General features: G+C 52.2%; 1 protein-coding gene across 1 annotated transcript; it reads left to right on the top strand.

The window, feature by feature from the left end:
- The first annotated feature begins 13,989 nt into the window (after nt 1-13,989).
- SPINDOC (spindlin interactor and repressor of chromatin binding) lies at nt 13,990-25,695 on the top strand. The gene is made up of 6 exons (XM_080817332.1): nt 13,990-14,119; nt 17,273-17,602; nt 17,682-17,831; nt 17,961-18,098; nt 18,267-18,467; nt 24,892-25,695. The coding sequence occupies exons 1-6, from the start codon at nt 13,993-13,995 to the stop codon at nt 25,101-25,103; spliced, it is 1,158 nt and encodes a 385-aa protein (XP_080673458.1). The 5' UTR covers nt 13,990-13,992; the 3' UTR covers nt 25,104-25,695.
- The last annotated feature ends 1,156 nt before the right edge of the window (nt 25,696-26,851 follow it).

The following is a 26,851-nucleotide window of genomic DNA, read 5'->3' as shown; positions in this document are numbered from 1 at the left end:
TTGAGATGGCTATTGATGTGAAATGTTAGGGTCTGGAACGAACTGTCAAGAAAGAATTCTTGAGACATCTTCGGTGCAAAAAGGGTGGTTTTCATTAAAGCACGGGGACAGCAGCGGAAGGCAGGAAGAGTAGCCCTGGCGTTGTGAGGAGTGACTGATTATATACTTTCAAGTTGGGAGGGAGTTAGAGATAGCGTAAGCCTCAAAGAATTTGGAAGCAAGCTTTCCAGGTTCCCAGGACTTTGAGGGGCTAGCTGTTGTTAGGAAAAGGTCATGTACTACTGCTTAGTAAAACCTCAGTCATGAGACCCTACGGATGTATATCAGTGGGATGTATGTTTAGAGGGTGGTGATGATCACTAATGTGTATATTGGGGGGTTGGGGTAGTGTAAAGACAAAGGAAGTTTCCAAAGGGGTTTTTTACAGGATCCTAGAAGCTAAGGTTGCCTTTTGCCTCTAGCAAAGTGTTAACACTGAGCAGATAAACTGCTTTTTTTCTTAAGTAGGCTCCACACCTGGTATAGAGCCCCATGTGGCGACTGAACTCAGGTCCCTGATATCAAGGATCAAGAGCTTGGGACACCTGGGTGGCTCAGTCAGTTAAGCATCTACCTTCGACTCAGGTCATGATCCCAGAGTCCTGGGTTCTAGTCCCGCATTGGGGTGCTTGCCTGCTTCTCCCATTGCCTGCCCCTCCCCCTGCTTGTGCTCATGCATGCTCTCTCTCCCTCTCTCTGACAAACAAATAAATAAAATCTTAAAAAAAAAAAAAAAAGGGATGCCTGGGTAGCTCAGTTGGTTAAGCAGCTGCCTTCGGCTCAGGTCATGATCCCAGCGTCCTGGGATCGAGTTCCACATCGGGCTCCTTGCTCCACAGGGAGCCTGCTTCTCCCTCTGCCACTCTGTCTGCCTGTGCTCACTCTCTCTCTCTCTCTTTTAAAAAAAAAAAAAGAATGGAAAGCTTAACTGGCTGAGCCACCCAGGCACCCCGAGGCAGCTAAATTCCTTGAGAAAGGTCACTCTGCCTATCTCAAGTACTTATCAATGACTATAAGTTTTAAAGGAAGTTTGTTTATTTTTTCTTTTTTTTTTAATATTTTATTTATTTATTTGACAGAGACAGAGATCACAAGCAGGAAGAGAGGCAGGCAGAGAGAGAGGAGGAAGCAGGATCCCCGCCGAGCAGAGAGCCCGATGCAGGGCTCGATCCCAGGACCCCGGGATCACGACCAGAGCTGAAGGCAGAGGCTTTAACCCGCTGAGCCACCCAGGCGCCCCGTTTATTTTTTCTTTTGCCTTCATTCTCCACGTCAGCTACAGTGTTCATTTTTGCCACCATATACTAGATTTTGCCTGAAAACAAACCCAATGCAGAAGACCGAGCCTGGAGTTGGGAGAAAGGACATTCCTGAAACTATCCTGTGTGCTCCTGAATCCAGCCATGTCTGAAGTCAGGCTTTCTGATCCATGGGCCAGTATTTTTTGGTTGGCCTTTGGTTTCTGTCATCTGCAGTGGGAGAGTCCTAAGTGATACAGGAAACAAGCAGGGGTCAGGTCATGCAAGATTGGAATGTGAGGCCAGTAAGTCTGGACTTTCTCCTGGAGTAGCTGGGAACCAGGGAGGGGTTTTAAGCAGGAGAAAAACATGGTCCCTGTTAACAGAAATTGCAGAGTCCATTCCTTGGCCCCAGACCAAAGCCAGATCCGCTCCACTATACTGGTCCTCAAATCCCAAATCCCACCACTATCAACTTTATCAGAGGTAGACCCTAAATCAAAAGACTCTAATGAGTGTTGGTATCACCCCCTGGGTAGTAAACCAACTGGCCATTAAAAAGTATTATGGATTGGGGTGCCTGGGTGGCTCAGTGGGTTAAAGCCTCTGCCTTTGGCTCAGGTCATGATCTCAGGGTCCTGGGATCGAGTCCCGCATCGGGCTCTCTGCTCAGCGGGGAGCCTGCTTCCTCCTCTCTCTCTGCCTGGCTCTCTGCCTACTTGTGATCTCTCTCTGTCAAATAAATAAATAAAAATCTTTAAAAAAAAAAGTATTATGGATTTATAACACCAAGACCCAGGCAGTGGAGGAAGGAATAGTATCTGAAAAGATAAGTTGAGAGATGTGCAAATGGGCAAGAAGATGTCTTTTTAGATATATTTTTACACTTATTGCTTCCAGAAACTTTGGGGGTGGGGTATAAAAGATGTGCTTACTTAAGAAGAAACCTAATAAGGGAATCAGCAGGCTTTGCAGCTTTGACTCTTTCAACTGAGTTAAAACTGGTGGGTTCACCACGTTCATCTTTACTCTTGGTGCTAGAGGCCATTCATCACCCAGAGCTTGCTGGCCCGGCAGGAAGTGAACATCAGTGACCTTCCAGCTAAAGCCCAGGACCCACTCTAGACAACAGGATGCAGGAAGGAACACAGAAGCAAAATCTCCTCCTGTGGAAAGGGGTGGAGTCTTCCTTAGGAAGAGAAGAGTTGTCTTATTTAGAGGCTAAGAAGGACGTTCACGTTCACATGCAGGGTGAACCTGAGGACCAGAAAGCAGTCAGAAGAAGAGAAGCATCCACGAGGATGAAGATGGAAAGAAGTCTCAAGTCCCCTGGTGCTTTTCTGCGTGACACCAGGGAATGTGCAGGGGAGTCAGAATTATAATCATTGCTCCTTTTATAATGTAAATTCCTTCTGAAAACAGCCTAATTCAGTGTTTTGCAAATTTTTTAGCATGCGTAGGAATCACCTGTAGGGCTTGTTACAAATATAGATTCCTGGAATCCTTCTATAGATTCTGATTTTGTAGAGAGAGTAGAAACTGTTACTTACACCTGTTCAGCATCCTTCAAACTGCCTTTGGTACCCTTTGGGGAAACACATTCATTCATTGGTTAACCCTGGTCCCTATTGGTTCACGACGGCTCCACAGGCCACTCACTTTTAGAATGCATGTGTGTTAGTGCTGAGTAGGTTCCCACAGGCTCCCCGTGGTGAGCTGTCGGAGAAACCCCAGAGCAAAAAATGAAAGGTACTAGGTGTGAAGGCTACAAGGTGTGGAAGAGGGGCCATGGAGTTGTACCTACACGAAGTTGGCAAAGCCCGCAGAGAACTTGAAAAAGAAAAAATAGTAATGATAATAATAATAAATTTTTAAAATAAAAATAAATTAAAAAAAAAAAACAGAAAAAGAGACATGGTTGAGAGGATTTGAAGTAGCGCACAGAGAGAGCTCCTGGAAAGTCAGCTTCCGGAAGTCTCAGGAAAATTCCATTAAGTCCAATCCATGACAAGAGGATTCGTGGAATCAGCCGTGTGATTGATAGATCCCTGAGCCTCTAGCAGGACGGCTGTAACAGAAACGATGGGCAATGACCAGGGCGGGCAAGGTTATGGAGAAGCTGGGTCCTTGCACTGCTGTTGGCGACGCGGGATGCAGCCACTGTGGAAGACCATGTTGACAATTCCTCAAAAAGCTGAACTTAAAACCAGCCCGTGACCCAGCAGTTCCACTCCTAGGTATACACCCGAAGAACCAAAGACAGGTGTCCAAGCAAAGACTTGTACATATATGTTCACAGCAGCGCTATTCACAATAACCAAAAGATGGAAACGACCCGAATGTCCATCGCTGATGAATGGATAAATAAAACGTGGTGTGTGTGTACAATTGAGTATCGTCCAGCAATAAAAAGAAATGAAGTACCAATACATGTTGCAAGAATGAACTTGGGAGGTATTATGGCAATTAAAAGCCAATTACAAAAGGCCATACTGTATGATTCCATTTACATGAAATGCCCAGAATATGCAAATGTATAGAGACAGAAAGTAGACGGGCAAGCAGTTGCTATAGGATGGGAGTGGTGCTGGGGAAAATGAATTTGGGACTGCTAATGGGTACGGGGTTTCCTTTAGGAGGAAAGAAAATGTTCTAAAATCACTTTGTAGTGATGTGGATTGCACAAGGAACTGGACGCTTTAGATGAGTGAATTGTACGGAATATAAATTCGATCTCAATAAAGGTGTTATTTTTTTTTTAAGATTTTATTTATTTATTTGACAGACAGAGATCACAAGTAGGCAGAGAGGCAGGCAGAGAGAGAGGAGAAAGCAGGCTCCCTGCTGAGCAGAGAGCCCGATGCAGGGCTCGATCCCAGGACCCTGGGATCATGACCTGAGCCGAAGGCAGAGGCTTTAACCCACTGAGCCACCCAGGCGCCCCTGTTGTTATTTATTTATTGCTTTTTGAAAGAGAGGTTGGGAGGGGCCGAAGGAGAAGGAGAAAGAGACGCTTTTTTTTTTTTTTTTTTTTTAATTTATTTGTCAGAGAGAGAGAGAGAGAGAGAGAGAGCGAGCACAGGCAGACACAGTGGCAGAGGGAGAAGCAGGCTCCCTGCGGAGCAAGGAGCCCGATGCGGGACTCGATTCCAGGACTCTGGGATCATGACCTGAGCCGAAGGCAGCCGCCCAACCAACTGAGCCACCCAGGCGTCCCGGAGAAAGAGACTCTTAAGCAGAATTCATGCCCAGCATGGATCCCGATGTGGGGGGAGGGGTGGCGCTTGACATCCCCACCCCCAGATCATGGCCCCGGCCCAAATCAGCAGTCTGTTACTCAGCAGACTGAGCCACTTCGGCACCCTCGCCTTTCAGGTTATTAAAAAATAGCTTTATTGAGGGGTGCCTGGCTGGCTCAGTTGGGTAGAGCATGTGATTCTTGATCTCAGGGGTGTGAGTTCAAGCCTCACTTTGGGCATAGAGGCCTGCCTTCTGCTCAGGTCATGATCCCGGGGTTCTGGGATTGAGCTCCGCATCGGGCTCCCTGCTTGGTGGGGAGCCTGCTTCTCCTTCTCCCACTCCCCCCCGCTTGTGTTCCCTCTCGCTGCCTCTCTCTGTCAAATAAATGAATAAAATCTTTAAGAAAAAAATAGCTTTATTGCGGGGCACCTAGGTGGCTCACTCAGTTGAGCAAGGGACTCTTAATTTCAGCTCAGGTCATGATCCCGGGATCCTGGAATCGGGCCCAGGAGTGGCTCCCCTAGTAAATAAATCTTTTTAAAAAATAAATAAATAACCTGAAAGTCCCATGTCCCAGCAAACCCCTCTGTCATTCGGGCCAACCAGGAGGGCTTGTCCCCCTCGCGCCACCGGCAGCCATATAACATTAAAAAAAAATAAATAAGGGGCGCCTGGGTGGCTCAGTGGTTTGGGCCTCTGCCTTCGGCTCAGGTCATGATCCCAGCGTCCTGGGATCGAGCCCCGCATCGGGCTCTCTGCTCAGCGGGGAGCCTGCTTCCTCCCTTCTCTCTCTGCCTGCCTCTCTGCCTACTTGTGATCTGTCTGTCAAATAAATAAAAAATCTTAAAATAAAATAAATAAATAAATAAATAAGAACAAGGAGGTTGGGGAGAGAACCCAGGGCCTGGACTATAGGCTTGTTGTGACCATGCTGTGTAGGGAGACAAACGTTTATTTCTCGCTTACCCATCTGTGGGTGGACTGTGCCAGCTGGGCTCAGGTGGCCTTGGGTATCTCCCATGCACGGACCCAGGCTGAAGGACCTGAGTCACCCCGGGGCACGCTATTCTCATGGTGGACAGCACAGTGAGAGGCCAAGCCACACCATGTAAATATCCATAAAGCCTCATCCAGGATACAGCTTACTTCACCCCGGCTCATGCTCTGTCGGCCAAGACAAGTCACACTGCCTAGCCCAAAGTCAGTGGGATGGGAAAATATTCAATGCCTAGTAAGAGGCACTGAAAATTCTCAAGGTAATGGGGCTGGGCATGTAATCTTATTACAGGGGGAGTGGAATAGTTGAAAACAAGCCAATCTACCACAGCTACTGGGCCACATACTTGCCATTCCTGCCTTATGAGACATTTGTCTAATGTCTGTGGCATGGGGATCATTTTTTCTTTAATAGAAATTACTATACTTAAAATTATGATTATAAAAGTAAAAATATCAGACAATACAGAAAACTTGTAAAAATATAAAATGAAAAATGTAAAAATTAGCCAGAATCCCACCATTCAGGGTTAGACAATGTTAATAGCTTCATGTTCATTCTTTTTTTTTTTTAAGATTTTATTTATTTATTTGATGGAGAGAGATCACAAGTAGGCAGAGAGGCAGGCAGAGGGAGGGGGAAGCAGGCTCCCTGCTGAGCAGAGAGCCCGATTCGGGCTCGATCCCAGGACCCTGAGATCATGACCTGAGCCGAATGCAGAGGCTTAACCCACTGAGCCACCCCGGCACCCCTTCATGTTCATTCTTATATAACTTCTTACATGTATATGTAATCACACTGATGCTGTATTTAACATAATCAGGATCATGACATACATACTGTTTTGTAATCTCTATTGTCAGTTAAAATTTCAAGAATACCATTCTATACAAAAACAAAGAAAGAGATCACCAGGCTCCTGGGTGGCTCAGTCATTAAGCGTCTGCCTTCAGCTCAGGTCATGATCCCAGGGTCCTGGGATCGAGCCCCGTATCTGGCTCCCTGCTCAGCAGGAAGTCTGCTTCTCCCTCTCCCACTCCCCTTATTTGTGTTCCCTCTCTCTCTCTGTTAAATAAATGAAATTTTTTTTTAAATAGATCATTTTTAAAAATGTTTTGAGAGCGAGAGAGAGCAAGTGACCAGGGATGGAGAGGGGGAGAGAGAGAGAGACTCTTAAGCAGGCTCCGTGCCCAGGACAGAGCCCAGCCTGGGGCTCAATCCCACGACCCTATGTGAAATCATGACCTGAGCTGAGATCAAGAGCCAGACACTTAACCGACTGAGCCACCCAGGCGCCCTAGATCATTCTTTCTAATGTTCCTATGATTCTTATGGTACTTACACATTTTGCATATGTTCATAAACATTTTTCACGAATAATTCTGTTATCATGACACATTTATTTCCATTTCTCATGTTTACGTTCGATCTATATCAATGTTATTCAATTTTTTTGCTTCGGCATAAGCATCGCATACGTGTTTGTGGGTTTGCACACTTAACAGTATTTCATAAATGCTTTCCCATGTTGTTACAATCTGGATATTCTTTTTGGTGCTAACACACCATCATTTGTCAGCCAGGTCCTGTTAGACGCTAGGGTTACTGCTAGTATTTTACTGTTACATTCATTCATCCCAGAAATTCTCATGGCATTGATTGGCTGGGGCTTTTGATTGTTTTTTTGGTTTTTCCTTCTTTTCCACCATTCTTCCCTTCCTGTGGAGCGGTGGTGGGCCAGGTGCTGGCATTTTCCAGCTGTTGAGTTCAGTAGTAATTAAGCGGTTCAGTAAGGGCAGTTTACGTAGTTTTATGTCGATTACGTAGTTTTATGTGGAGCAGTTTATGTAAATTTACACCATTTGGAGCCACTTCTCAGATACAGGGATCGATGGTTGTCCTCAGTGGGAATGGTTTCCAGATTCTCCTGCTGCCCACTAAGCTGTTTCGGCTCATTTTCTGGCACCAAAGCACAGGGTCAGACGTCACTTGGTGATACGAGTGTGTCATACAGAGCCCAGCCCCGGAAGCTGGGCTTCATACTCGTGGGCAGTGGAGGAGAAACGAGGTTCAAAGTATACAGAGCTAGAAGCTAGTCTAGGGAAGGAGCGGCCACATCGCCTGCTACGTGGGAAAAGCCCATCGACACAGGGAAAATAAGGCTTCTATGCAGAAAGAGGCAGAGACCACAGATGAAAAGAATGTCCTCGTGGCATTCGTGTCTTGGGTCCGTTATTCCCAGAGTCTGCCTGGGTCCCTGCCCTTCCCAGGATTGGGCGTTCAGTGTTTCCTTGAAATCCACAAGTCAACAAATCCCCCATTTTGCCTGAGCTACGCTGAGTTGACATTTTTTTGCAATGAAAGCCCTGAAGTGCAGGGACCAAGCCCGTGCTAACAGCCCAGCCCCTGAGCCAATGCTGGAACTAGAAAGATGGACAGAAAAAATGGACCTGCCCTCTAGGAGCCCAGAGACCACAGGGCACTGGGACACGCAAACAGATCATCAGAGTGTGCTATGCCCGGGGTCCTAGGGGAGCTGTCCCAGCTGAGTCAAGAGCCAAGAGAAGGGGACATCTGACTACGTGCAAGAACTGAGTGACACTTCACCCAGCACCTAGGAGTGAAAGTATACTAAGTTTCAGGGAATGAGTAGTTCAAGCGGCAAACACTGCTCTGATAACCGTTTTGGCTCATTATTTTTCTCCTTTTGGATGACTTCAGATGACTTCAGGGTAACTCTTTTTTTTTTTTTTTTCCCCTTTTTATCAGGTTCTACATTGGGAGCCCAATCCAGGGCTTGAACTCATGACCCTGAGATCCAAACCTAAGCTGAGATCAAGAGTCAGACACTTTTTTTTTTTTTTCCAAGAGTCAGACACTTAAATGACTGAGCCCCCCAGGTGCCCTGCTGGCAATCGGATTACTGAGCCAAAGAGCATGGACAGATATTTGTTATGGCTTTTGCTAAAGATCACTACAAAATGACAAGCAAGTTAGAAGCGAAGCCACACATCCACCCTCTTTTTTTTTTTTTTTAAGATTTTATTTATTTATTTGACAGAGCAAGAGAGATCACAAGTAGGCAGAGAGGCAGGCAGAGAGAGGGAGGGAAGCAGGCTCCCTGCTGAGCACAGAGCCCGATGCGGGGCTCAATCCCAGGACCCTGAGACCATGACCTGAGCTGAAGGCAGAGGCTTAACCCGCTGAGCCACCCCACATCTACCCTCTTACGTAGCCTTCAACAACCCTCTCCACATGTAGAGCTTCATACGGCTTTATTTCCTGCAGCACTCGGGTCACTGTCAGCGTCATCACTGAGACCCTAAAGCGCCACCAACAGTAAAAGCTGTACCAAGAGGAAATGCTTCATCCCAGCCTGAGCCTCCAGCCCAGGGGACACTATGGAGAGTGGCCTGGAACAGCTAATTGCTGGAACAGGCCATCCGTTCCCACCTCTCTCATCTCCAGGCTGTCCTTCCTGTTTTAGGAATCTCATACTCCAAAGCCAAATTTACAGAGGCAAAAGATGAGTTACGGACCTACTTGTCTAGGAAACCTACCCTCTCTCCTCCACAGGGGGCTGTCTCGACCATTAAGATTCCACTTCCTTCTAGGGGCCTGGGTGACTCAGTTGGTTAAGCATCTGCTTTCGACTCAGGTTATGATCCCCCAGTCCTGGGATCGAGCCCCGCGTCAGGTTCCGTGTTCTCGACCTGGAGTCTGTTTCTCCCTCTGCCCCTGCTCCTTCTCTTTCTCAAATAAATAAATCTTTAAAAAAGTAAAATATTCCACTTCCTTTAGCAAGGTACTATGTAGTCAGTGGGTGGGAACTCCCCGTAAGGTGGTCCGGAGCTCTCCCTCAGGTCCTCCGTGCGGAGAAGGCTAGCTCAGCAGTCGGGGTGATGGAAAAGAGCCCAGCTTTTGCAGCAGGACAGAATTACACTGTCACTTGCAAGTTGTTCCATGCAAAGGACTGATTTCTCTCAGATCGGATTGCTTCATGAATATACTGGAGCTGATAGTAGCTACCCTTTCGTTCATTTAACGAGGACTTCAAGTTCACAGAGAAGCAGAGCAGAACAGTAATGGAACGAGCCAGGACAGGAGACAGGCAGAGCCAGGCCAGAGTCCTACTTTTGCAACTAACCATATTCCATTAAACCTGAGATATCACAGATTGCAAGAGAAGCCATGATCTTATGTACCCTTAAGAAAAACCCTGCCAAGGGGCCCCTGCCTGACGCAGAGTCAGTAGAGCATGTGACTCAAGCCCATGTTGGGTGTGGAGCTTATTTTGAAAAAAAAAAAAAAAAAAACTGCCAAATTCTGATACAATTTCTTATCCCTTGGCACCTGGTTTTACTCTCTCCATCAGGTGGCCGAGCTGGGGAGCTCCCTTTGCATTGCATTTTTAGTTAAAGATCTCTTCCAAACTTACTGATATTTTGACAGACTTTTTTTTTTTTTTTAGATTTTATTTATTTAGGGGTGCCTGGGTGGCTCAGTGGGTTAAAGCCTCTGCCTTCAGCTCAGGTCATGATCCCAGGATCCTGGGATCAAGCCCCGCGTCGGGCTCTCTGCTCAGCGGGGAGCCTGCTTCCTCCTCTCTCTCTGCCTGCCTCTCTGCCTACTTGTGATCTCTATCTGTCATATAAAATAAATAAAATCTTTAAAAAAAAAAGATTTTATTTATTTAACTGACACACAAGCAGAGGGAGCAGCAGAGGGAGAGGGAGAAGCAGACCCCCTGCCGGGTAAGGATCCTGACTCAGGGCTCGATCCCAGGACCCCAGGTTCACAACCTGAGCTGAAGGCAGGTGCTTAACTGACTGAGCCCCCCAGGTGCCCCTTGACATAGACTTCTATTATTCAGTCTTTTTTTTTTCCCAACTCAAAGACTGAATTTTTAATTTTTTTTACTATTTCAAATTTTTATTAAATTCTAGTTAGTTAGCATATAGTTGGATATTGGTTTCAGGAGAATTTAGTGATTCATCACTTACATATAACACCCAGGGCTCATCACAACTGCCCTCCCTAATGCCCTTCACCCATTTAGCCCATTCCCCCACTCAGTTTGGCTCCATATAGTTAAGAGTCTGTTATGGTTTGCTTACCTCTCTTTTTTTCCCCATCTCTATGCTCATCTGTTTTGTTCCTTAAATTCCACATATGAGTGAAATCATATGCTATTTGTCTTTCTCTGATTGACTTATTTCCCTTAGCATAATATATTCTAGCTCCATCCATGTTGTTGCAAATGGCAAAGTTTCATTCTTTTTGATGGCTGAGTAATATTCCACTATAGATATTTATACACACACACACACACACACACACACACGCCCCCCAGATCTTTTTTTTTCAGATCTTCTTTTTTTTAAGATTTTATTTATTTATTTGATAGACCGAGATCACAAGTAGGCGGAGAGGCAGGCAGAGAGAGAGGAGAATGCAGGCTTCCTGCTGAGCAGAGAGCCCAATGCAGGGCTCGATTCCAGGACCCTGGGATCATGACCGGAGCCAAAGGCAGAGGCTTTAACCCACTGAGCCACCCAGGTGCCCTGCAGATCTTCTTTATCCATTCATCAGTCAATGGACATTTCGACTCTACAGAATTTGACTATTGTTGACAATGCCGTTATAGACATTGGAATGTGTGGGCCCCTTTGAATCTGAATTTTTATACCCTTTGGCAAATACCTAGAATTGCAATTGCTGGGTTCTACAGTAGTTCTATTTTTAATTTTTTGAAGAGCCTCCTGTTTTCCAGAGTGGCTGCACCATTTTGCATTCCCACCAACAGTGCAAGAGGTTTCCCCTTTCTCTGCATCCTCGCCAACATCTGTTGTTTCCTGTGTTGTTAATTTTAGCCATTCTGACAGGTATGAAGTGCTATCTCATCATGGTTTTGATTTGTATTTCCCTGATGATGAGGGATGTTGAGAGCCTTCACGTGTCTTTTGGCCATCTGGATGTCTTTTTTGGAAAAATGTCTATTCCTATATATCACTCTTCATATACATAAAAATGAATGCAAAATAAATTGGCTAAGGTTGTCAAAGCCCTCTGACCAAAGACCACCAGGGACACAGCTGTTGTCAAAAAAAGTTAGGGTTATTTAATTTGCTTCCGTAAAGGAGAATGTACCCTAGGGAAACCCTCATATGAGTCTCTTTAAACACGGGTTTGCATTCCGCGGTTCTGTAAAGGGATTAGGGAAGTGTGGGACCGGTACTGGATTGAAAGCTGTCAAAAAGCAGGGGCAACTTAAAGACTGGGTTATATATAGACCTAACTAGTTCATCTAGGAGGCAGGAGGATGCAAACAGGGCTGAAGCTATCTACAGTAAGGAAGCAGCAACCACTCAGTCAACTTTGTGGTCGCCAAGGGGCCTCACCGATGTCTCATTCTGAACGTGATTTATTTCTGCTGGTAACATCACGGTCTGAATATCAGAGGGGTAATCTTAAACGTTCTTGGCATTCCTAAAACTTCAAAGTGATGTCTGTTATAGAAAGCATCCCCATTCCAAAGATGTTAAAATGTAGAAAAAAACGCTCATCTTAGATTTGATGAAATAGGATTCTTGCTGTATTACCATGGGCAAGTAATTTACCCCTTTAAGCCTCAACTTCCTGTTCTGGAAAATGGGAACAATACAGTCTACCACATAAGACTTGTGAGGACAAACTGCCTGGTATAATATTGGGTGTATCACTCAGAGTCCAAGGGGGGAAAAAGGAACCACTCTAGGTATGTAAAACAAAGATTTTTTTTTTTTTTTTTGTAAAACAAAGAATTTAATGCAGGATGTTCATGATGCCGATGACAAGGGTGATGGAAGGGCTGAGCAGTCCCAAAAGGGGACAGAAAGGCAAAACAGAGATTAGCAAACACAGGGCATTCCCCACCACTCCTAAACTGGAGGGACAAATGGAGGAGATGGAATTAACGTAGCCTGGAAGTGAGGATCATCCCCCAGAAGTTGGGACCATAGAGGAGTTTTATCTATGGCTGGAGACCTGCCCAAGCCCGAGCAAACAAGAGAAAGAGAAGAAACACACTGGCTTTATCCTTCCTGCTATCTTCCAGTCTCTTGCCACTGGCTCCCATTGGCCAAACCCACACCTGATGGCCCCAGTCCTGGGAGCCTGAGGATCTGGACCCATGCAGGGCAGTAGAGAGAAGAGCAGAAGGTCAAGGAAGGGATCCCTGCACAGCCTACCATGTAATCGAGAGAGAGAAATGATTGAAAACGGCTTAGTAATACCTTTATTTCTAAAACCTTTAAAGTAGGGGATACACTTGAAAGCAACAAAAATATTCACTTAAAGACCCACGGTAATGCAGATACACTAGTTCCTATCTGCTCTCCAGCCCCCAACCCACTACATACGTTATTCTGAATTACTCCTGTCTGACACGATGGCATTTTAAGATGGATTTCCAGTGTCAGACATTTTCTCAACCGACATCTCAGGAGAGCTTCTGTAGCAGAGGGGGGGATGCCCATTCTGTGTCACGGAGGTAAAAGCTCACCCCGAGTAGGACTGCGGCGAAGCAGTGTCATGGCAACTGGACTCCGGTCTTGGGGCTCTCAAGGATTTGTGTGCCCCTGGGGAGGTGCAAAATCTCTAGACTCACGTTTTAATAAGTGGAAATCAAAACCATCGGGGGTGGTTTGCGTGTGCCCACGCTCCACTTGGCTCTTCCATCTTCCGCATCCCCTTGTCCAGAAGCCTCCACAATGTCTTCCGAGAAAGGATGAGGTCGTCTAAGAAAACAGGTAACGTGCCCAAGGTCACAGAGCTGGCAAAAATCAGAAGGAATTCCGTCTCCCCCCTTCCCACGCCAAGGCCCTTCTCGCTGCCCCGCCGGATCTTTTCCCGCCCGGGGCATCTTCTGGCGGATGAACGCTCGTTTGGGGAACCCAAAGGCGACCCCCAACAAAACCCCAGGGCACCTGGCAGCGCTCTCGACGCCTGCCAACGGGCCCGATCCGCACCCCGAGGGACGACGCCCCCCAGCCCGCGGGCTCCGGGGTCCTCTCCGCGGGCCGGCAATGCCCGCCTCCGCGCCGAAGGCCGCCGGGGAGCCGCGGCCCTCCCCGCCGCCCTGCGGGTCCCCGGGCGGCTAACGGAGCCGCGTGCCCGGGGCGGGGCCACGCGCGATTGGCCGCGCGGGGTCGGGGGCGGGCCCGCGGCGGGCCGGCCGGGAGGGCGCCGACAATGAGCCTCCATAAAAGGGAGCGGCGGGGGCCTGGGGCCCCGGATTGAGCCCTCCCCGCCCGGGGTCCCGACGCGCTCGGTCTCGGGGAGGCCCGGACGCGCCCGTCGCAGGCCGGGCGGTGAGCGGCGGGCGGCGGGCGGCGGGGAGGGGGCGGCGCGGGGCGGGAGGCGGCCCCTGGCTGCGCGCCCGGCCTCCGGCGTCCGGTCACGGCGATCTACCCCCCGCACACACACACCGGCCGCACCATGGCCCTGAAGGCCGAGGGGGCCGCGCTCGACTGCTTCGAGGTGACGCTCAAATGCGAGGAAGGGGAGGACGAGGAGGAGGCCATGGTGGTGGCCGTAATTCCGCGGCCTGAGCCGATGCTCAGAGGTGAGGATGGAAGGGGACCCCGCTTCCGCGTCATGGTCTGGGCCCGGGCGCCCCCTCCCCCTCCGCAGTCGGGGGCTTCGGCGCCCCCTCCCCCTCCGGCCTGGGACCCGGGCGCCCCCTCCCCCTCCGGCCTGGGGCCCGGGCGCGCTCTCGCTCCGCCCCCTCCAGGGTTTGGAATCTGGGGCCTCCCCGAATTCCCTCTCTCCCGCCCCCGTCCGGGGTCTGGAGCCTTCGATCCACACCCCGCGCTCTCCGGATCTTCCGGTGCCCGAGCGCCCCCACTCCCGGGCCCCGCACCGGCGGCCGCAGTCTCCCGCCCCGCGGAGCCAGAGGCCGGCGCGGGGGCCAGGCTGTGTTTTAGGCCGAGGGGCGGCAAGGCCTTCAGGGCCGAGGCTGGGCGCGCAGCCTGGTGTCCGGAGAGATCCGTGGATGCCGCCCGCCAAGAGGAGGATTTTCAGGGCCCTCTACGCAGAAAGCTTTCCTGTCCCCCAACTCCCCTTGCATCCCGGGCCTTCCACTTGCGTAAGCCACAGGTGTCAGATTCAAGCGCTTCAGGGGTGAATGGGATGGCACAGAGCACACTCAGTTTCGGAAGAGAAGCGCTTGCTAGGGGTATCCTCTGCCACGCAGGAAGGAGATTGGCCTTGGGAAGGGATTCAAGGAATAATCTGGGAGCCCTTGATTTCCCCTCCCCCTTTACCAATTTCTGTAGTCCGCAGGATCTTGCAGACCATTAGAAAACAAAGGGCCATCTTAGTGGGAAACTTAATACTCCTGAAAATGCCAAAAAAATGTTCATGGAAATGCAAATATCGTTTTTATTCTCAAATACCTTTTCCCCTAGGGGGGATTGTTCACCAAAGAGGTTGAGATCAAGGCCATTTATTTAACCTCAGCATCACACGCTGTCTCCCCCGACCTTTTTTGGATTCTGGAGGGTTATAAAACAAGTCAGGGAAATAAAGGCAGCTACCCTTTATCTCAGAGCTTGCCATCCACCAGAGGTGGTTTCCCTGCTTGTGCTAGTATTTACTGAGTGCTGGAGGCCAAGCTGTCTCAGTTCATCCTCTCAACAACCCTGCAAGAGAGGCCCTGTTCCCCACTGTCAGGGATGAGGAAATAGAAGTCCAGAGAAGTTAATTCATTCAGTAGGTCTTTATTAGGCACCTACTGTAAGCCAGGTAGTTTAAGACTGGGCATGCTAATGACTATGAGCAAAGATGAAAGAAACACCCCTTCTGGAATATATAAATGAATGACCCAAGACAAACATAATTAAATGCATAGGATGTCAGGTGCCCATAAGTGGTTCAGAGAACACCAGAGCAAAGGGAGGAGAAAGGAGAGTGGGGGTGTTTTATTTGGAATATCAAGCGGTCGGGAAAGCCTTCTCCAATGTGAATCTTGAGCACAGACCCAGAGGACATGAGGGAATGAACCTTGTGGACAGTGGGAGGGAGGGAAAGCACTTTAGGCAGAGAGGATAGCAAGTACACATGTCTTAAAGCAGAAGCTTTTTGAAAGATTTGGGTTAAGAGGAGAAAGGATGAATTCAAAGTCTTTGGCCTGAGCACCGAGAAGGACGGGCCTCCCATGTGCAAAGACAGGAAGGCGAAGATGTAGGCCTGTGACACATTCAAGTGGTATGGCCAGATGGGCATCAGACACCGTGCGTTTAGATGCCTTGAGTCTGGCTGGAGGTACAAGTACGGAAGTCATCAGCAGGCAGGCCACGGGAAGAGACTGTCAGAGCAAGGAGGTAGACAGAAGGGGTAGAAGATGGGAGATACAAAGCTCTCTCCGGCGACTACAGGTTGGAGATGCAGTCGGTCAGTCCCTCATCAGAGATTTTCCGCATGCCACCACCTGCCAGGCACTGTTCTAGAGTCTGGGGGTCCAGGTGTTGACAATCAAAAGTCACGCAGCGGGGAGACACTGTACGCAAGTGACACCATGTTAGACCCGGTGGCGGTGTGGGCTAGGGAGGACATGGTGGGGGGTTGGGTAATGGGGCGCCCAGCTTTCTGCATGGGGGGCGAGAAGGCCGTCTCGAGAGGTTGGTTCTTCAGCTGTGCCCTGAAAGAAGTGAGAGAGCCGTGAGAAGGGAGGAGAGGAGCCAGCACGCGTGACCCCAAGAGAGCCCCGGGGAAGTAAGAGACGAACCAACAGGAGGTGGTGTCTGGAAGCTGAGGGACAAAAATCAAGCTGGAAGAAGGGATGAGTCAAATGATGAAGTTTAAGAACTAACCGCCGGGTTTGGCATCAGTGACCTTGGCAAGAGCTGTTTTGGAGGAATGGTGGGAAAGAGAGCCCAGTGGCAACCAAGAGGTCAAGGTCCCCGGTCACGTGGGAGATAGGTACAGTCCAGCCTTGGACCTGGATCTTCTGAATCCTGGCCAATTCTCAGACCCACTTCAAATGCCACCTCCCTGTACAGTCCCTAGGCGTTAGGACGGCCCATATTTTATTTCATCCCATATTCTCAGGTGAGAAAGAGGTGTGGCCATGAGAAATCGTAGAGACAGGCTGGCGTGGGTCTCAGCCTGCCTTCTTTGTCGAGCTGGTGGTCCATGCGCACAAAGCAGATGCCAGGCAGACCCTTGGGCACAAGATCTCTGGGAGATGGGAAACGGATTCTGACAGGGTGTGGTGGCCTGTTGAAGGGGCCTCGCCGAGTGGAGAAGCTGGCATGCCCGTCATTCGAGGACAGAAGGCTCACCGAGCATCTCCTGCGTGCCAGGCCCTGTAGGGACAATCGATCGGATGGACCATTCTTGTTCTCAAGGAAGGACACAGTGTGGCCTGGAAGTCGGATGTAGATCCGATCCCCCACCAGGGGTGGGAGGTCAGGAAGGCTTCCCAGGGGTAAAGGAAGTTGTGGGACTCATCAGGGTGGTCTGGAGAGATGTGTCGAGGCTGAAGACCTGCAAGAAGAGCCTGTTGGAAAAGCCCGGGGACCTTGGTCGGAGCCCAGACGGAGAGCTGAGAGGCAGGGAGGTAGCGGGATGCCGAGCCACCCAGGGTGGGTTTAATAAGGTTATGGCCTTTAATAAGGTTAAGGTCAGTCTCATGGGCAGCCAGGGAAGGGAGAGAAAGACTTTGGGTGGGAATGTTCCTTTCCTGCTAACGCCTCCTGCACGTCTCCCTCTGCAGTGGCCCCGCAGGAGAAGACCCCCCCGCCCAGGCCCAGCCTGCTGGAGGCAGGTGGCGAAGGCTGTGAGGAGCCCAAGCAGCAGGTGTCTTGGGAACAGGAGTTCCTGGTGGGAAACAGCCCAGGAGGCAGCGGGCGGGCGCTGTGCATGGTGTGTGGGGCAGAGATCCGGGCCCCCTCGGCGGACACGGCGCGCACACACATCCTGGAACAGCACCCTCACACCCTGGACCTGAGCCCTTCGGAGAAGAGCAACATCCTGGAGGCCTGGAGTGAGGGAGTGGCCCTTTTGCAGGACGTCAGAGCCGAGCCGCCTTCTTCACCAACCTCGGGTAGTTTGAACGGTGGGGTGGGGGTGGGGGGTTGGCCCCACAGAGCATTTGGAGCTTACTGGGCGTGCACCCTCTCCAGACTCAGGCCAGGATGTCGAAGCTGACCCGGACTCCGAGCCAGACCCTGCCAGGATGCCGGCAGAGATCGTCGTTCTCCTCGACTCCGAGGAAAACCCGTGTCTCCCGAAAAGGAGCCGGCCCAGGGGCCTCCGCCCCCTCGAGCTTCCTGGTCAGTCTCGGGGAAGCCCTTGAGGCCGAGCCGGGGAGAGGGGAGCACGCACCCTGCGTTCTCTGCGGAGAGAGGCTGCGGGGCTCAGGTGTGGACCATTTAAAAGGTCTGGGTCTTCTCGTTCTGCAGCTGCCCCGGTCTCAGAGCCGGGAAATAGGAAGCCCCGTGGTCAGAGATGGAAGGAGCCGCCTGGGGAAGAGCCGGTCAGAAAGAAAAGAGGCAGACCCATGACCAAAAACTTGGACCTGGACCCAGACCCTGACCCAGGTGAGAGGAAGGTCCCGTGCAGGTGTGGACAGGGGCTCTGGCCGCGGTGCTCCAAGAGGAAAAGCCAAGCAGGGGAGGGAGATGGTCTAGGCCTTTGGATTCTGGCTTCAGTGAGGATAGACCGCCCCACCTCCCAGACTCACAGTTCCTTCCTGTCTCTCCCTCCAGACCCCCCGTCCCCCGACTCGCCCACAGAGACTTTCGCAGCCCCGGCTGAGGTCCGACACTTCACCGACGGCAGCTTCCCCCCGGGCTTCGTCCTCCAGCTCTTCTCCCACACCCAGCTCAGGGCCTCAGACAGCAAGGACTCACCCAAAGAGGGGAGAGCTGCAGAAGGAGGCCTTCCCCAGCCGGAAAGCCCCTCTCCAGGTGAGCTCCTGCGAGGGGATGGCAAGGGAGGGTCAGGCCGACTGCGTCCTGGGGCTTGGGCCTCCTCGAGGCCGCTCTGTAGCAGAGCCCTGGGTGTCGAGGTGGTCAGCGCTCGGGTCTCCTGAGGGACCGGGCCGAGGACAGGCAGACTGGAATGACAGGGACTGGCCAGAAAGCTGAGCTAGCTCCTTGGGAGTGTCCTGGAAGTGGGCTAGGCCAGTGCTCCCCCAGGCCAGACACCCAGCACCACCCTTAAGGCTGCTCCCACCCAGGGCCTGCGGGGCTCCGCTCACCCTGTTGGAGCAAGGGCCTGAACGGACCCATGGGGAACTCAACACGCACCTCCGCGCAGAGAGCAGTCCAGTGACTTGTCTGATGATAGCAGGAAGCACTTGTGTTTGTATCATGTGTAACTCATTTCCAGAAACTTCTATACATGGTTCATCAGACCCTTAGGAAAGTCTGTTTTCTGCAGGGGAGATGGAAGTGGGAAGGCTGAGTCTCAGAGCTGGTTCCTCCTTCCCTGGGTCCTCGTATTCGTTTCCTGCGGCTGCTGTAACAACCTGTTGGTGGCTTACGGGAACGCGCTTTATTCCTTTTCAGTTCCAGAGGTCAGAGGTCAGGAACGGGCCTCACTAAGTTAAGATCCGGGTGTTGGCAGGATCGTGTTCCTTTCTGGAGGCTCCGGGGGCAAAGACTTTACTTACTTGTTTGACAGAGACAGAGAGAGCAGAAGCAGGGGGAAGCATCAGGCAGAGGGAAAGGGAGAAGCAGGCTCCCCGCTGAGCAGGGAGCCTGATGTGGGACTCGATTCCAGGACACCGGGATCATGACCTGAGCCGAAGGCAGATGCTTAACTGACTGAGCCATCCAGGCGCCCGTCCTGCCAGCTTTTTAGAAGCTGTGTGCAGTCCTTGGCTTTCGGTCTCCTCCTATCTTCAAAGCCCGTGGCCGCCAGGAGACTCCTTCTGAGCTTCGGCCTGACTCTTCTGCCTCCCTCTTCCCCACGGGGACTGGGAGTACGTGGAGCCCGCCCAGCTCATCCAGAACCATCTATTCAGTTTAAAGTCAGCTGACTAATCAGCGACATTAATTCCACCTGTAGCCTTAATTCTCCCTTGCCGTGTGACATACCACAGTCACAGATCCTGGGGATGAGGCCATGGACATCTTTAGGGAAGAGTCACAGAGTGAATCAGTGGCAGAATTCAGATTAGACCGGAAAGCTTTCTGAGAGGGCAGAGGCTGAGCCTGGTTTTTTCAGCTCTCCATGCCAAGCATCTCGGGCTTGAGAAATGGCTCTTGAAGGAGTGACCGAGTGACCCACAGCACCTTGTCCCAGCCTGTCTGAAATGTGCATCCGGAGTTAGAGCCCAGGGAAAGATAGCGTGGGAGAAGACGGGGGCTCTCCAGAGCTGGGCTCTCAGAAAGGAGGTGGGCTTTTTGCATAAAGAGAAAAGCAGATGTGCCTCTTCCCCTGCCCTCCCCTCCCCACTCCCCAGCGGTGAGCTGTTAACAGTCCAGTTTGTATCCTCTAGACCTTCTGCAGAGCTCAGGGTGTGCGTGTTGGAAAGATAGCGTGGGAGAAGACGGGGGCTCTCCAGAGCTGGGCTCTCAGAAAGGAGGTGGGCTTTTTGCATAAAGAGAAAAGCAGATGTGCCTCTTCCCCTGCCCTCCCCTCCCCACTCCCCAGCGGTGAGCTGTTAACAGTCCAGTTTGTATCCTCTAGACCTTCTGCAGAGCTCAGGGTGTGCGTGTTATGCACACACTCACTTCTGCTTAATAATGTTTTTTTTTTTTTAAGATTTTATTTATTTGACATAGAAAGAGAGAGAGATAGCGAGGGAGGGAACACCAGCCGGGGGAGTGGGAGAAGGAGAAGCAGGCTTCGCACTGAGCAGGGAGCCCGGCTCAGGGCTTGATCCCAGGACCCTGGGATCACGACCCAAGCCGAAGGCAGACGCTCAATGACCAAGCCACCAGGCACCGCTCGCTCAATTATATTTTACCAAGCCAGGCTCCGCTTTTCCTCGTCTTGAGGCAGGCGTCAGGCATTCACGTAGGTCATGGTTTTAACTGTCTCAAGTTTCAGCTTGAGCCACATTCCAGTCCTGCCTCCCCGAGACTGTGCGCTCTGCTGGGACTTGAGCGCTCCGCGAGCCTCCTCGTTCTCTGCGGCGGATCCCTGCTCTAAATGGCTGGCCACTCCCACTGTTTAATGGGACTTCTGATTTCATTCTTGAAAGGGAGCCTTCATTTTGAGTCCCGGGATACCCTGTGCCCAAATTCCACCTCTCTGGAGTGGTGAGTAGCTGAGAAGGGAGTCCCCAAGATCCCAGGTTCCTTTGGGGTGTGTGGGCGGAGCCTGAAGCCGTGGGGTTCCCCCATCTGATTGATGTGAGAGGGTTTTTCTCGGCGGATGGCAGGATCTAGGGAACCCACAGCAGCTCAGCCCTGAGGCAAGCACTCCAGAAGATGACACGAGTGAGGACAGTGTCTTTGTCCCCAAGAAACTGACTGTCTCTTTGGGGGTACAGGTCAGAGGCAGGGACGCAGCCACCATAGTTTTGTGCAAAGCAAAGGCCCCGGAGTGGTGGTCACAGACTGTTTCAGGATCGCAGAGCTCAGACAGGTTTCTCGAAACCCTGTGAGGCTTCAACCAGAATGTCTTCGTGTTGAATTGTTTTATGGATTGAAGTTCATGGAAGATTTTGAGTAAAGATTCTGTCACTTTAAAAAAGTTTGAAAGTCAAGGATTTAGAAGTTGGGAAAGGTCACTGTGGTGTGGTCAGCTGAGCTGATGGATAGGAGTGTGAAGCAGAGAAGACTTTCTGGAACTTTCCACGGGCCTTGCAGGGTGAGGGTGGGGAGGCGTCCAAGCCAGGAGAGAAGGGTGAGGCTCGAGGACCTCACTCACAAATGGTCAGAAAAAGAGCCTCTTGGTCTTGCTAGTGTCTGTGTAAGACCTAGAGAGCTGGCTTTTAGGATGCCTCGACCAGGCTCAGTACGCTCCCAGCTGGACCAAGGGAAAAGGTATGCGTGTGCGTGCATGTCTGTGCTCATGAGTGTGAGGGCGTGTGAGCTTCACAAGGGGCAGGGTCTTTGTTTTGTTGACTGTTGTATCCTCAGCACCCAGTATGGTGTCTGGCACAAAGAAAGCCCTCCGTAAAGATTTACTGAAAGAAGGGTGGATAGTGGCTGCCTTCCCTTGTCATGTGGCAGTGACATTTTCAGAGTTGCTGATCAGAAACAAGCCTTAACAAGAGAAAGGCACTCGGGCCCATCCTCTGGAGAAGGTTTGTGTTTGTACGCATACACGAGCAAGTGTGGGGGAAGGGGGAAGGTAGCTGGAGAAGCAGAGGGGCTTGGGCCGCCAGGACTGGGGGGGCCAGCCCTGGGTTTGGAGTGCTAAGGGGGCTCAGCTTGTCCCCAGACTGATAAGTCCTCCTGGCCTGCTCTTTCACGGCCGTGGGGCTCAGATCGTGCCTGCTTTCTGGAAGGGCATCCCACATCAGACCTCACTGTCCTGATGCTCCCCTCCCTACCACCCTCAGCTCTGCCCTCCGTGCTGCCAGAAAGAACTGGTACGTAATTCCGTTGCTTTGAGCAGTCCCCAAGTCCGTGAACTCTTAGCACATGCTGAACTCTATTAACATTTTAGCATGTCATCTGTCTCTTTAAATCCCCACAATCATGTTACACAGTGTTAGGATTTCCATTTTGGAGAAGAGGACATAGCCTCCGAGAGATACGGCACCTGTCTCAGGGCCCCTCACCTAGTAAGTGGCAGCCTGTGTTTCCACCTGTACCCATCCCCCTCCAGCCTCCAAGCCTTCTCTCTGCTGCTGGGGAAGCGCGGCCCCCCAACCCCTGGCTAGAGCCCATCCCCTCCCTGCTGGCCCCTCTCTCCCTCTCTCCTCTCTCCTCTTTGTCCACCGTCCGTGTTTCCCTCTCCTCTAGATCTCACCCGGCAGCCTATGTAAAGCTGTGATTTCTCCCTTCTTGACAAGTCATCCCTCCCTAGCCACTGTCTCATTTGTTCCCAAACCTTTTCAGCCAGGCTGGGGAGCATTTTCCACACTCACTGGCCCTCCTCTCTCGGGGAGCCACTTCTGTCCTATTCCCATCCTCCCGTCTCATGCTAAAATTGCTTTTTTTGGCAAGGTCACCATTGACTTGCCTAAAATGAAAATCGCGCGGTCAATTCTCAGCGCTTGCCTTTCCCCGGTGTGACCGTAATCATGATACCGTCCCTCCCTCCTTCCCAGATCTGCTCTTGGTCTTGGGGCTCCCCGGACCACTGGCCGGGTCTCCCTCCAGCTTCACCGGATGTTCTGTTTCCCCAGCCTGTCCTTTCACACGCGGCTCCCTGAGTCAGATCTGACGGTTCTCTCTCCTCTTTCTCGAGTGTAAGTAGCTTCAGGTCAGGACATGTATCTGTTTCATTTCCTGTGATCTCCCCAGAGCCCGGCATGGGGTCCAGGTGCTGCTTACGTGTTCAGTGAGTGAGTAGTTAAGTGACGGACTGGATGCCTCAACCTTAGGGCAGGGCCTTCCTCACTCCCAGAGCGACCCAGTCCAAGTTCATGTGTTCCCAGCTCCCACCCAGATTCCCCTGGTGACATGCCTGTGGTTGTCCAGAAGATCCATGGAACTGGCTTATCCAAACTGAATCGCCTCCAGCCTCTCCTCCCCTTTTCCATTCCACACCTTGCTCAGGCTAAACCCTCAGAGTCATCCTCTTCCCGTTTCCATCAAGCCCTTGGCAAATCGTGTTAGCCCCACCTCCAAAATCGGTTCCGAATTCACCCTCCTCTGTCACCCCCTCCGCTGTGGCCACCCTGGTCCAAGCCATCTCTTGCCTGGTTCCTTAACGGCCTCCTCCCTGGCCTCCCAGCTTCTGGTCTTGCCCACTCTGGTCTCCTCTTCTACGGTAGCCAGGGTCCCCGGTGCAAACCAAGTTAGATGCTGCCCGTGCTGTTCCTGTCACACTCACGATAAAAAGCCAGAGTCCATGGCGACCAGGGATGCTCACCGCAGGATCCTGACTCTCCTAACCCAGCCCGCCTGCTCTGCACAGGCACCAGCCTGCTTTTCCTACAACAGCAGGCAGGCGACCCCCCGGGGCGTTCGCGTTCGCCCTTCCTTCTGCCTGGAATGCTGTTCCCCCGGCCACGCGCATAGCGGACTCTCACTTTCTGTACATTTTTGCTCACATACCCGCTCCACGAGGCCCTCCATGCTATCCTGTCCCCTTCCCTGGTGTGTCTTCTTGCTTCCCTTTCTTTCCGTCTGTACGCAACACATCGCATCATCTTGTGTTCATTGATCGTATGGGCTCCCGCCACGGGATCAGAAATTCCAGGAGGGCCGCGTGGTCTGCTGCGTGCGCTGCTGGACCCCCGGTGGTCGGAGCTGTGCCAGGCACAGGCTGGGCGCCCATTCACTTGCTGTTGAACTTGGGATCCGGCCTGTCCTCACGGAGCTTAGAGTTTGTCAGACACAGACTGGCTTACCCAGATACAGAGCAGAAGTTGACGATGGCTGCTGGTACGGAGTTTGGAATGTCAGCAAACTGTACAGCAAAGCTGTGCCCAGTTTGCCAGCCACCTGTTAGACCGCGTCTCTATGTAGGCCAAATGCCACAAGTGGATTCTTCTTGAAACAGACATCCCGACAGTTGCAGTCACCGTGTTTGGTTTTGCTTTTCAATGTGAAGTACTTTAGCACGTGCCCATGTGGCAGGGGACATTTTTTGTGGCTGCTTGAAAGCCATGGGGAGTCTGCTCTCCCCTCTCTTTAAGGCCCGGTTTTGCCTTGTCGGAGCAGCTGCTCCCCACTGCTGAGGCGGACGTCTGATCCCCATGGCGTGGGTCCTGACGGGAGGGAAGAGCCCAGGGAACCCCGCGGAGCAGAACTGGGATGCTAACCCAGGGCAGGCCATGCGGGGCTCTCGCCTTAGCCTCCGGATCTGTCCGTGAGTGCCTTGGCGGGCACAGCTGCATCTTACTCAGGTGGGGGGGGGTCCCCACACCCACCCCCACCCCCCGTGCCCACACAGGGCAGAAGCCCTCAGGCTAGGGAGCCCAGGAAATTTTAGATGAAGCAGAGTGAGCCGAAGGGAAGAGCCGAGGTGAATAGACAGCACTGAGCATCCGTGTACCAAAGTACGTTGGGGAGGAAGCCCACGGGCTGCGTCTGACTTACGCCTGAGAGCCCGTGACCTCATCTTCTGGCTGGTCGTGGTCCTCAGATGAACCAGGAGTGCAGCTTTCTGCCTTGGGCCCCCCTCATACCAGGCCATGGACTGTGGAAGTGAAGGTCTGGGAGTGGAGGTGCGGTTTGCAGAGGCCTTTGGGGGGTATCCTTGCAGTGGGGGTCCAGAGGGCCCTGACTTCTGCTCTCTGCTCCCATCCCTGCCCAGCACCCACTCCGGGGCTCCGCGGGACACTGGATCTGCAGGTTATCCGCGTACGGATGGAGGAGCCCCCGGCAGTCAGCCTCCTGCAAGACTGGTCCAAGCACCCCCAGGGCACCAAGAGTGTGGGAGCAGGTGACACCCCAAACTGGCCGGCGGTTCTGTCAGACTCCAGCACCACTGTGGGGGGCCAGCCAGAGGCAGGGGGTGGTGTGTAGGCTCTCGCTTTCCCGGGGAGGGAGGGAGGGAGGAGGCAGGGTCCCCCTTTGGCTTATCACTCAGAGCTGCCCCGCTCGGCCACCTGATGGAGAGAGTAAAACCAGGTGCCAAGGCAGGATGGAGGAGAGGACGGGGGGCAGCATCTACTGCTACTTGGGGGCACTGGAAGGTGTCTACCCCTGGCAAGGCGCAAGGCCAGGCCCTGAGATGGGCAAGGCCGGCCTCAGGGCTGTCGTGTGGTACGGCATTGGGCCTGTGGAGAACACCTACCCCCACCCTTTCGCTGACCCTGACCTCTCTGTCCCCGCTTTTTCCCCCTCTTAATCCCCCACCATTCTCCCTTGGCACAGTGCCTTACACAAGAGGTGGTCACGATGGGGTTTGAACTGAGTCCCACTACCTCGGGGGACGCCTCTCCTCCCCCACCTGTTCAGGCTCCTAAACCAGGAGGCCTCCATTACCTCTTCCCACTCCATCCCTGCAGGTGGCCCGAGCAGCCCACCTGGGGGCTTTGTTCACTCACTCCCTCCTTTTCCCCTATTTTCCTTTTGTATATATCTCCTTTGTTGACAATAAATTATTTTTTTTTATTAAGAGCGTTCCGTCTGGGCCATCATTGGGGGAAGGGATTTGCTAGCAGGATATCTAGTCTCCTGGAGCAACCTTGAGGGGTGGGGGGGGGAGGGCAGACCAGGGCCAGGCGGTAGGGCACCATTGGCTGGAGGACCAGGGCCCAGTCGGTGCCGGTCACAGGGCGATACCTCGCCCCTTCCCTGTGGCCTTGAAATGGGGTCACAAACACCTCTTCTTTAACATTTTGCATCTTCTGACTCCCTTGGTAAGTCTCTGTGCAAGAGAGACCACGGTGGGGGGACACCATGTCCACCCTAGTTGCTGACCCTTCTAAGCTGAAATGTTTGTGGCCAGCCTGCAGGGGGTGGCCTGCCTCCCGTTCCTGGCCCCAGGATGAGGAGACGGGCACCTGGCGTCCTGCTCCAAGCCGCCCTCTCCTTGGCTTCATCAGATGCCCTCTTTTGCCCCGTTTCCCCATTCCCTGGACCGAGAGATGGCCCGCTTTGGGTTTCTTCACCAGACCCCTTACCCTCTAAACCAGTGTCACAGGCCAGATCTCCCATTTTGTTTCTCTCTCATTGGTGAGAGGGGCACGGGGAGCTCCCTGTCAGACCCCAGACCCCACTGTCGCCTTGAGAATCCAGAGGCACGTGGAGCATTGGGACAGTCCGGCCCCTGCTCTGGGCGGCTTCACGGCTCCTGATAAATTCTGTGCATCCGGGGAGAGGTGAGGACTCCAGAGGGGGAGTTCGCCCACCACACCGACCCAGCCAGGTTTTGAGATTAACCGGAAAGCTCCTCTTTAACTCCAGGAGGATCCGGGTATGAGCCCACTACACCGTGCCGTGTGCTTCTCTGAGCTGGTGTGGGCCAGGTGTGGACGATCTCCGCGGGTTTGCTTCCCGGGATGTGGTCCCATCCCCCCGTCTGACCAGCTTGGGAGAAGCAGCGTGAGGATGTGGGGGCCTAGTCAGGGGATTAAAAGGCATGGGTGTGGCTCGTGGAGAACAGGCAGTAGACGTTGTGTGTAGGGTGGCTTCCCCAGTGTGTGACAGGTGGGCCCCAAAACTCCCGTGTCTCCACCCCTGTTTCTGCAAATGGGTAAAACTTCCGTCCCCCTTAACAAGAAGGAATAACTAAGGCTGCAGATCGGGCTTTGAAATACAAATGTGAA

This window comes from Martes martes (assembly GCF_963455335.1).
Source record: "Martes martes genome assembly, chromosome: 10".
Taxonomy (NCBI): domain Eukaryota; kingdom Metazoa; phylum Chordata; class Mammalia; order Carnivora; family Mustelidae; genus Martes; species Martes martes.
This window is presented reverse-complemented; position numbering and strand designations above follow the sequence as displayed.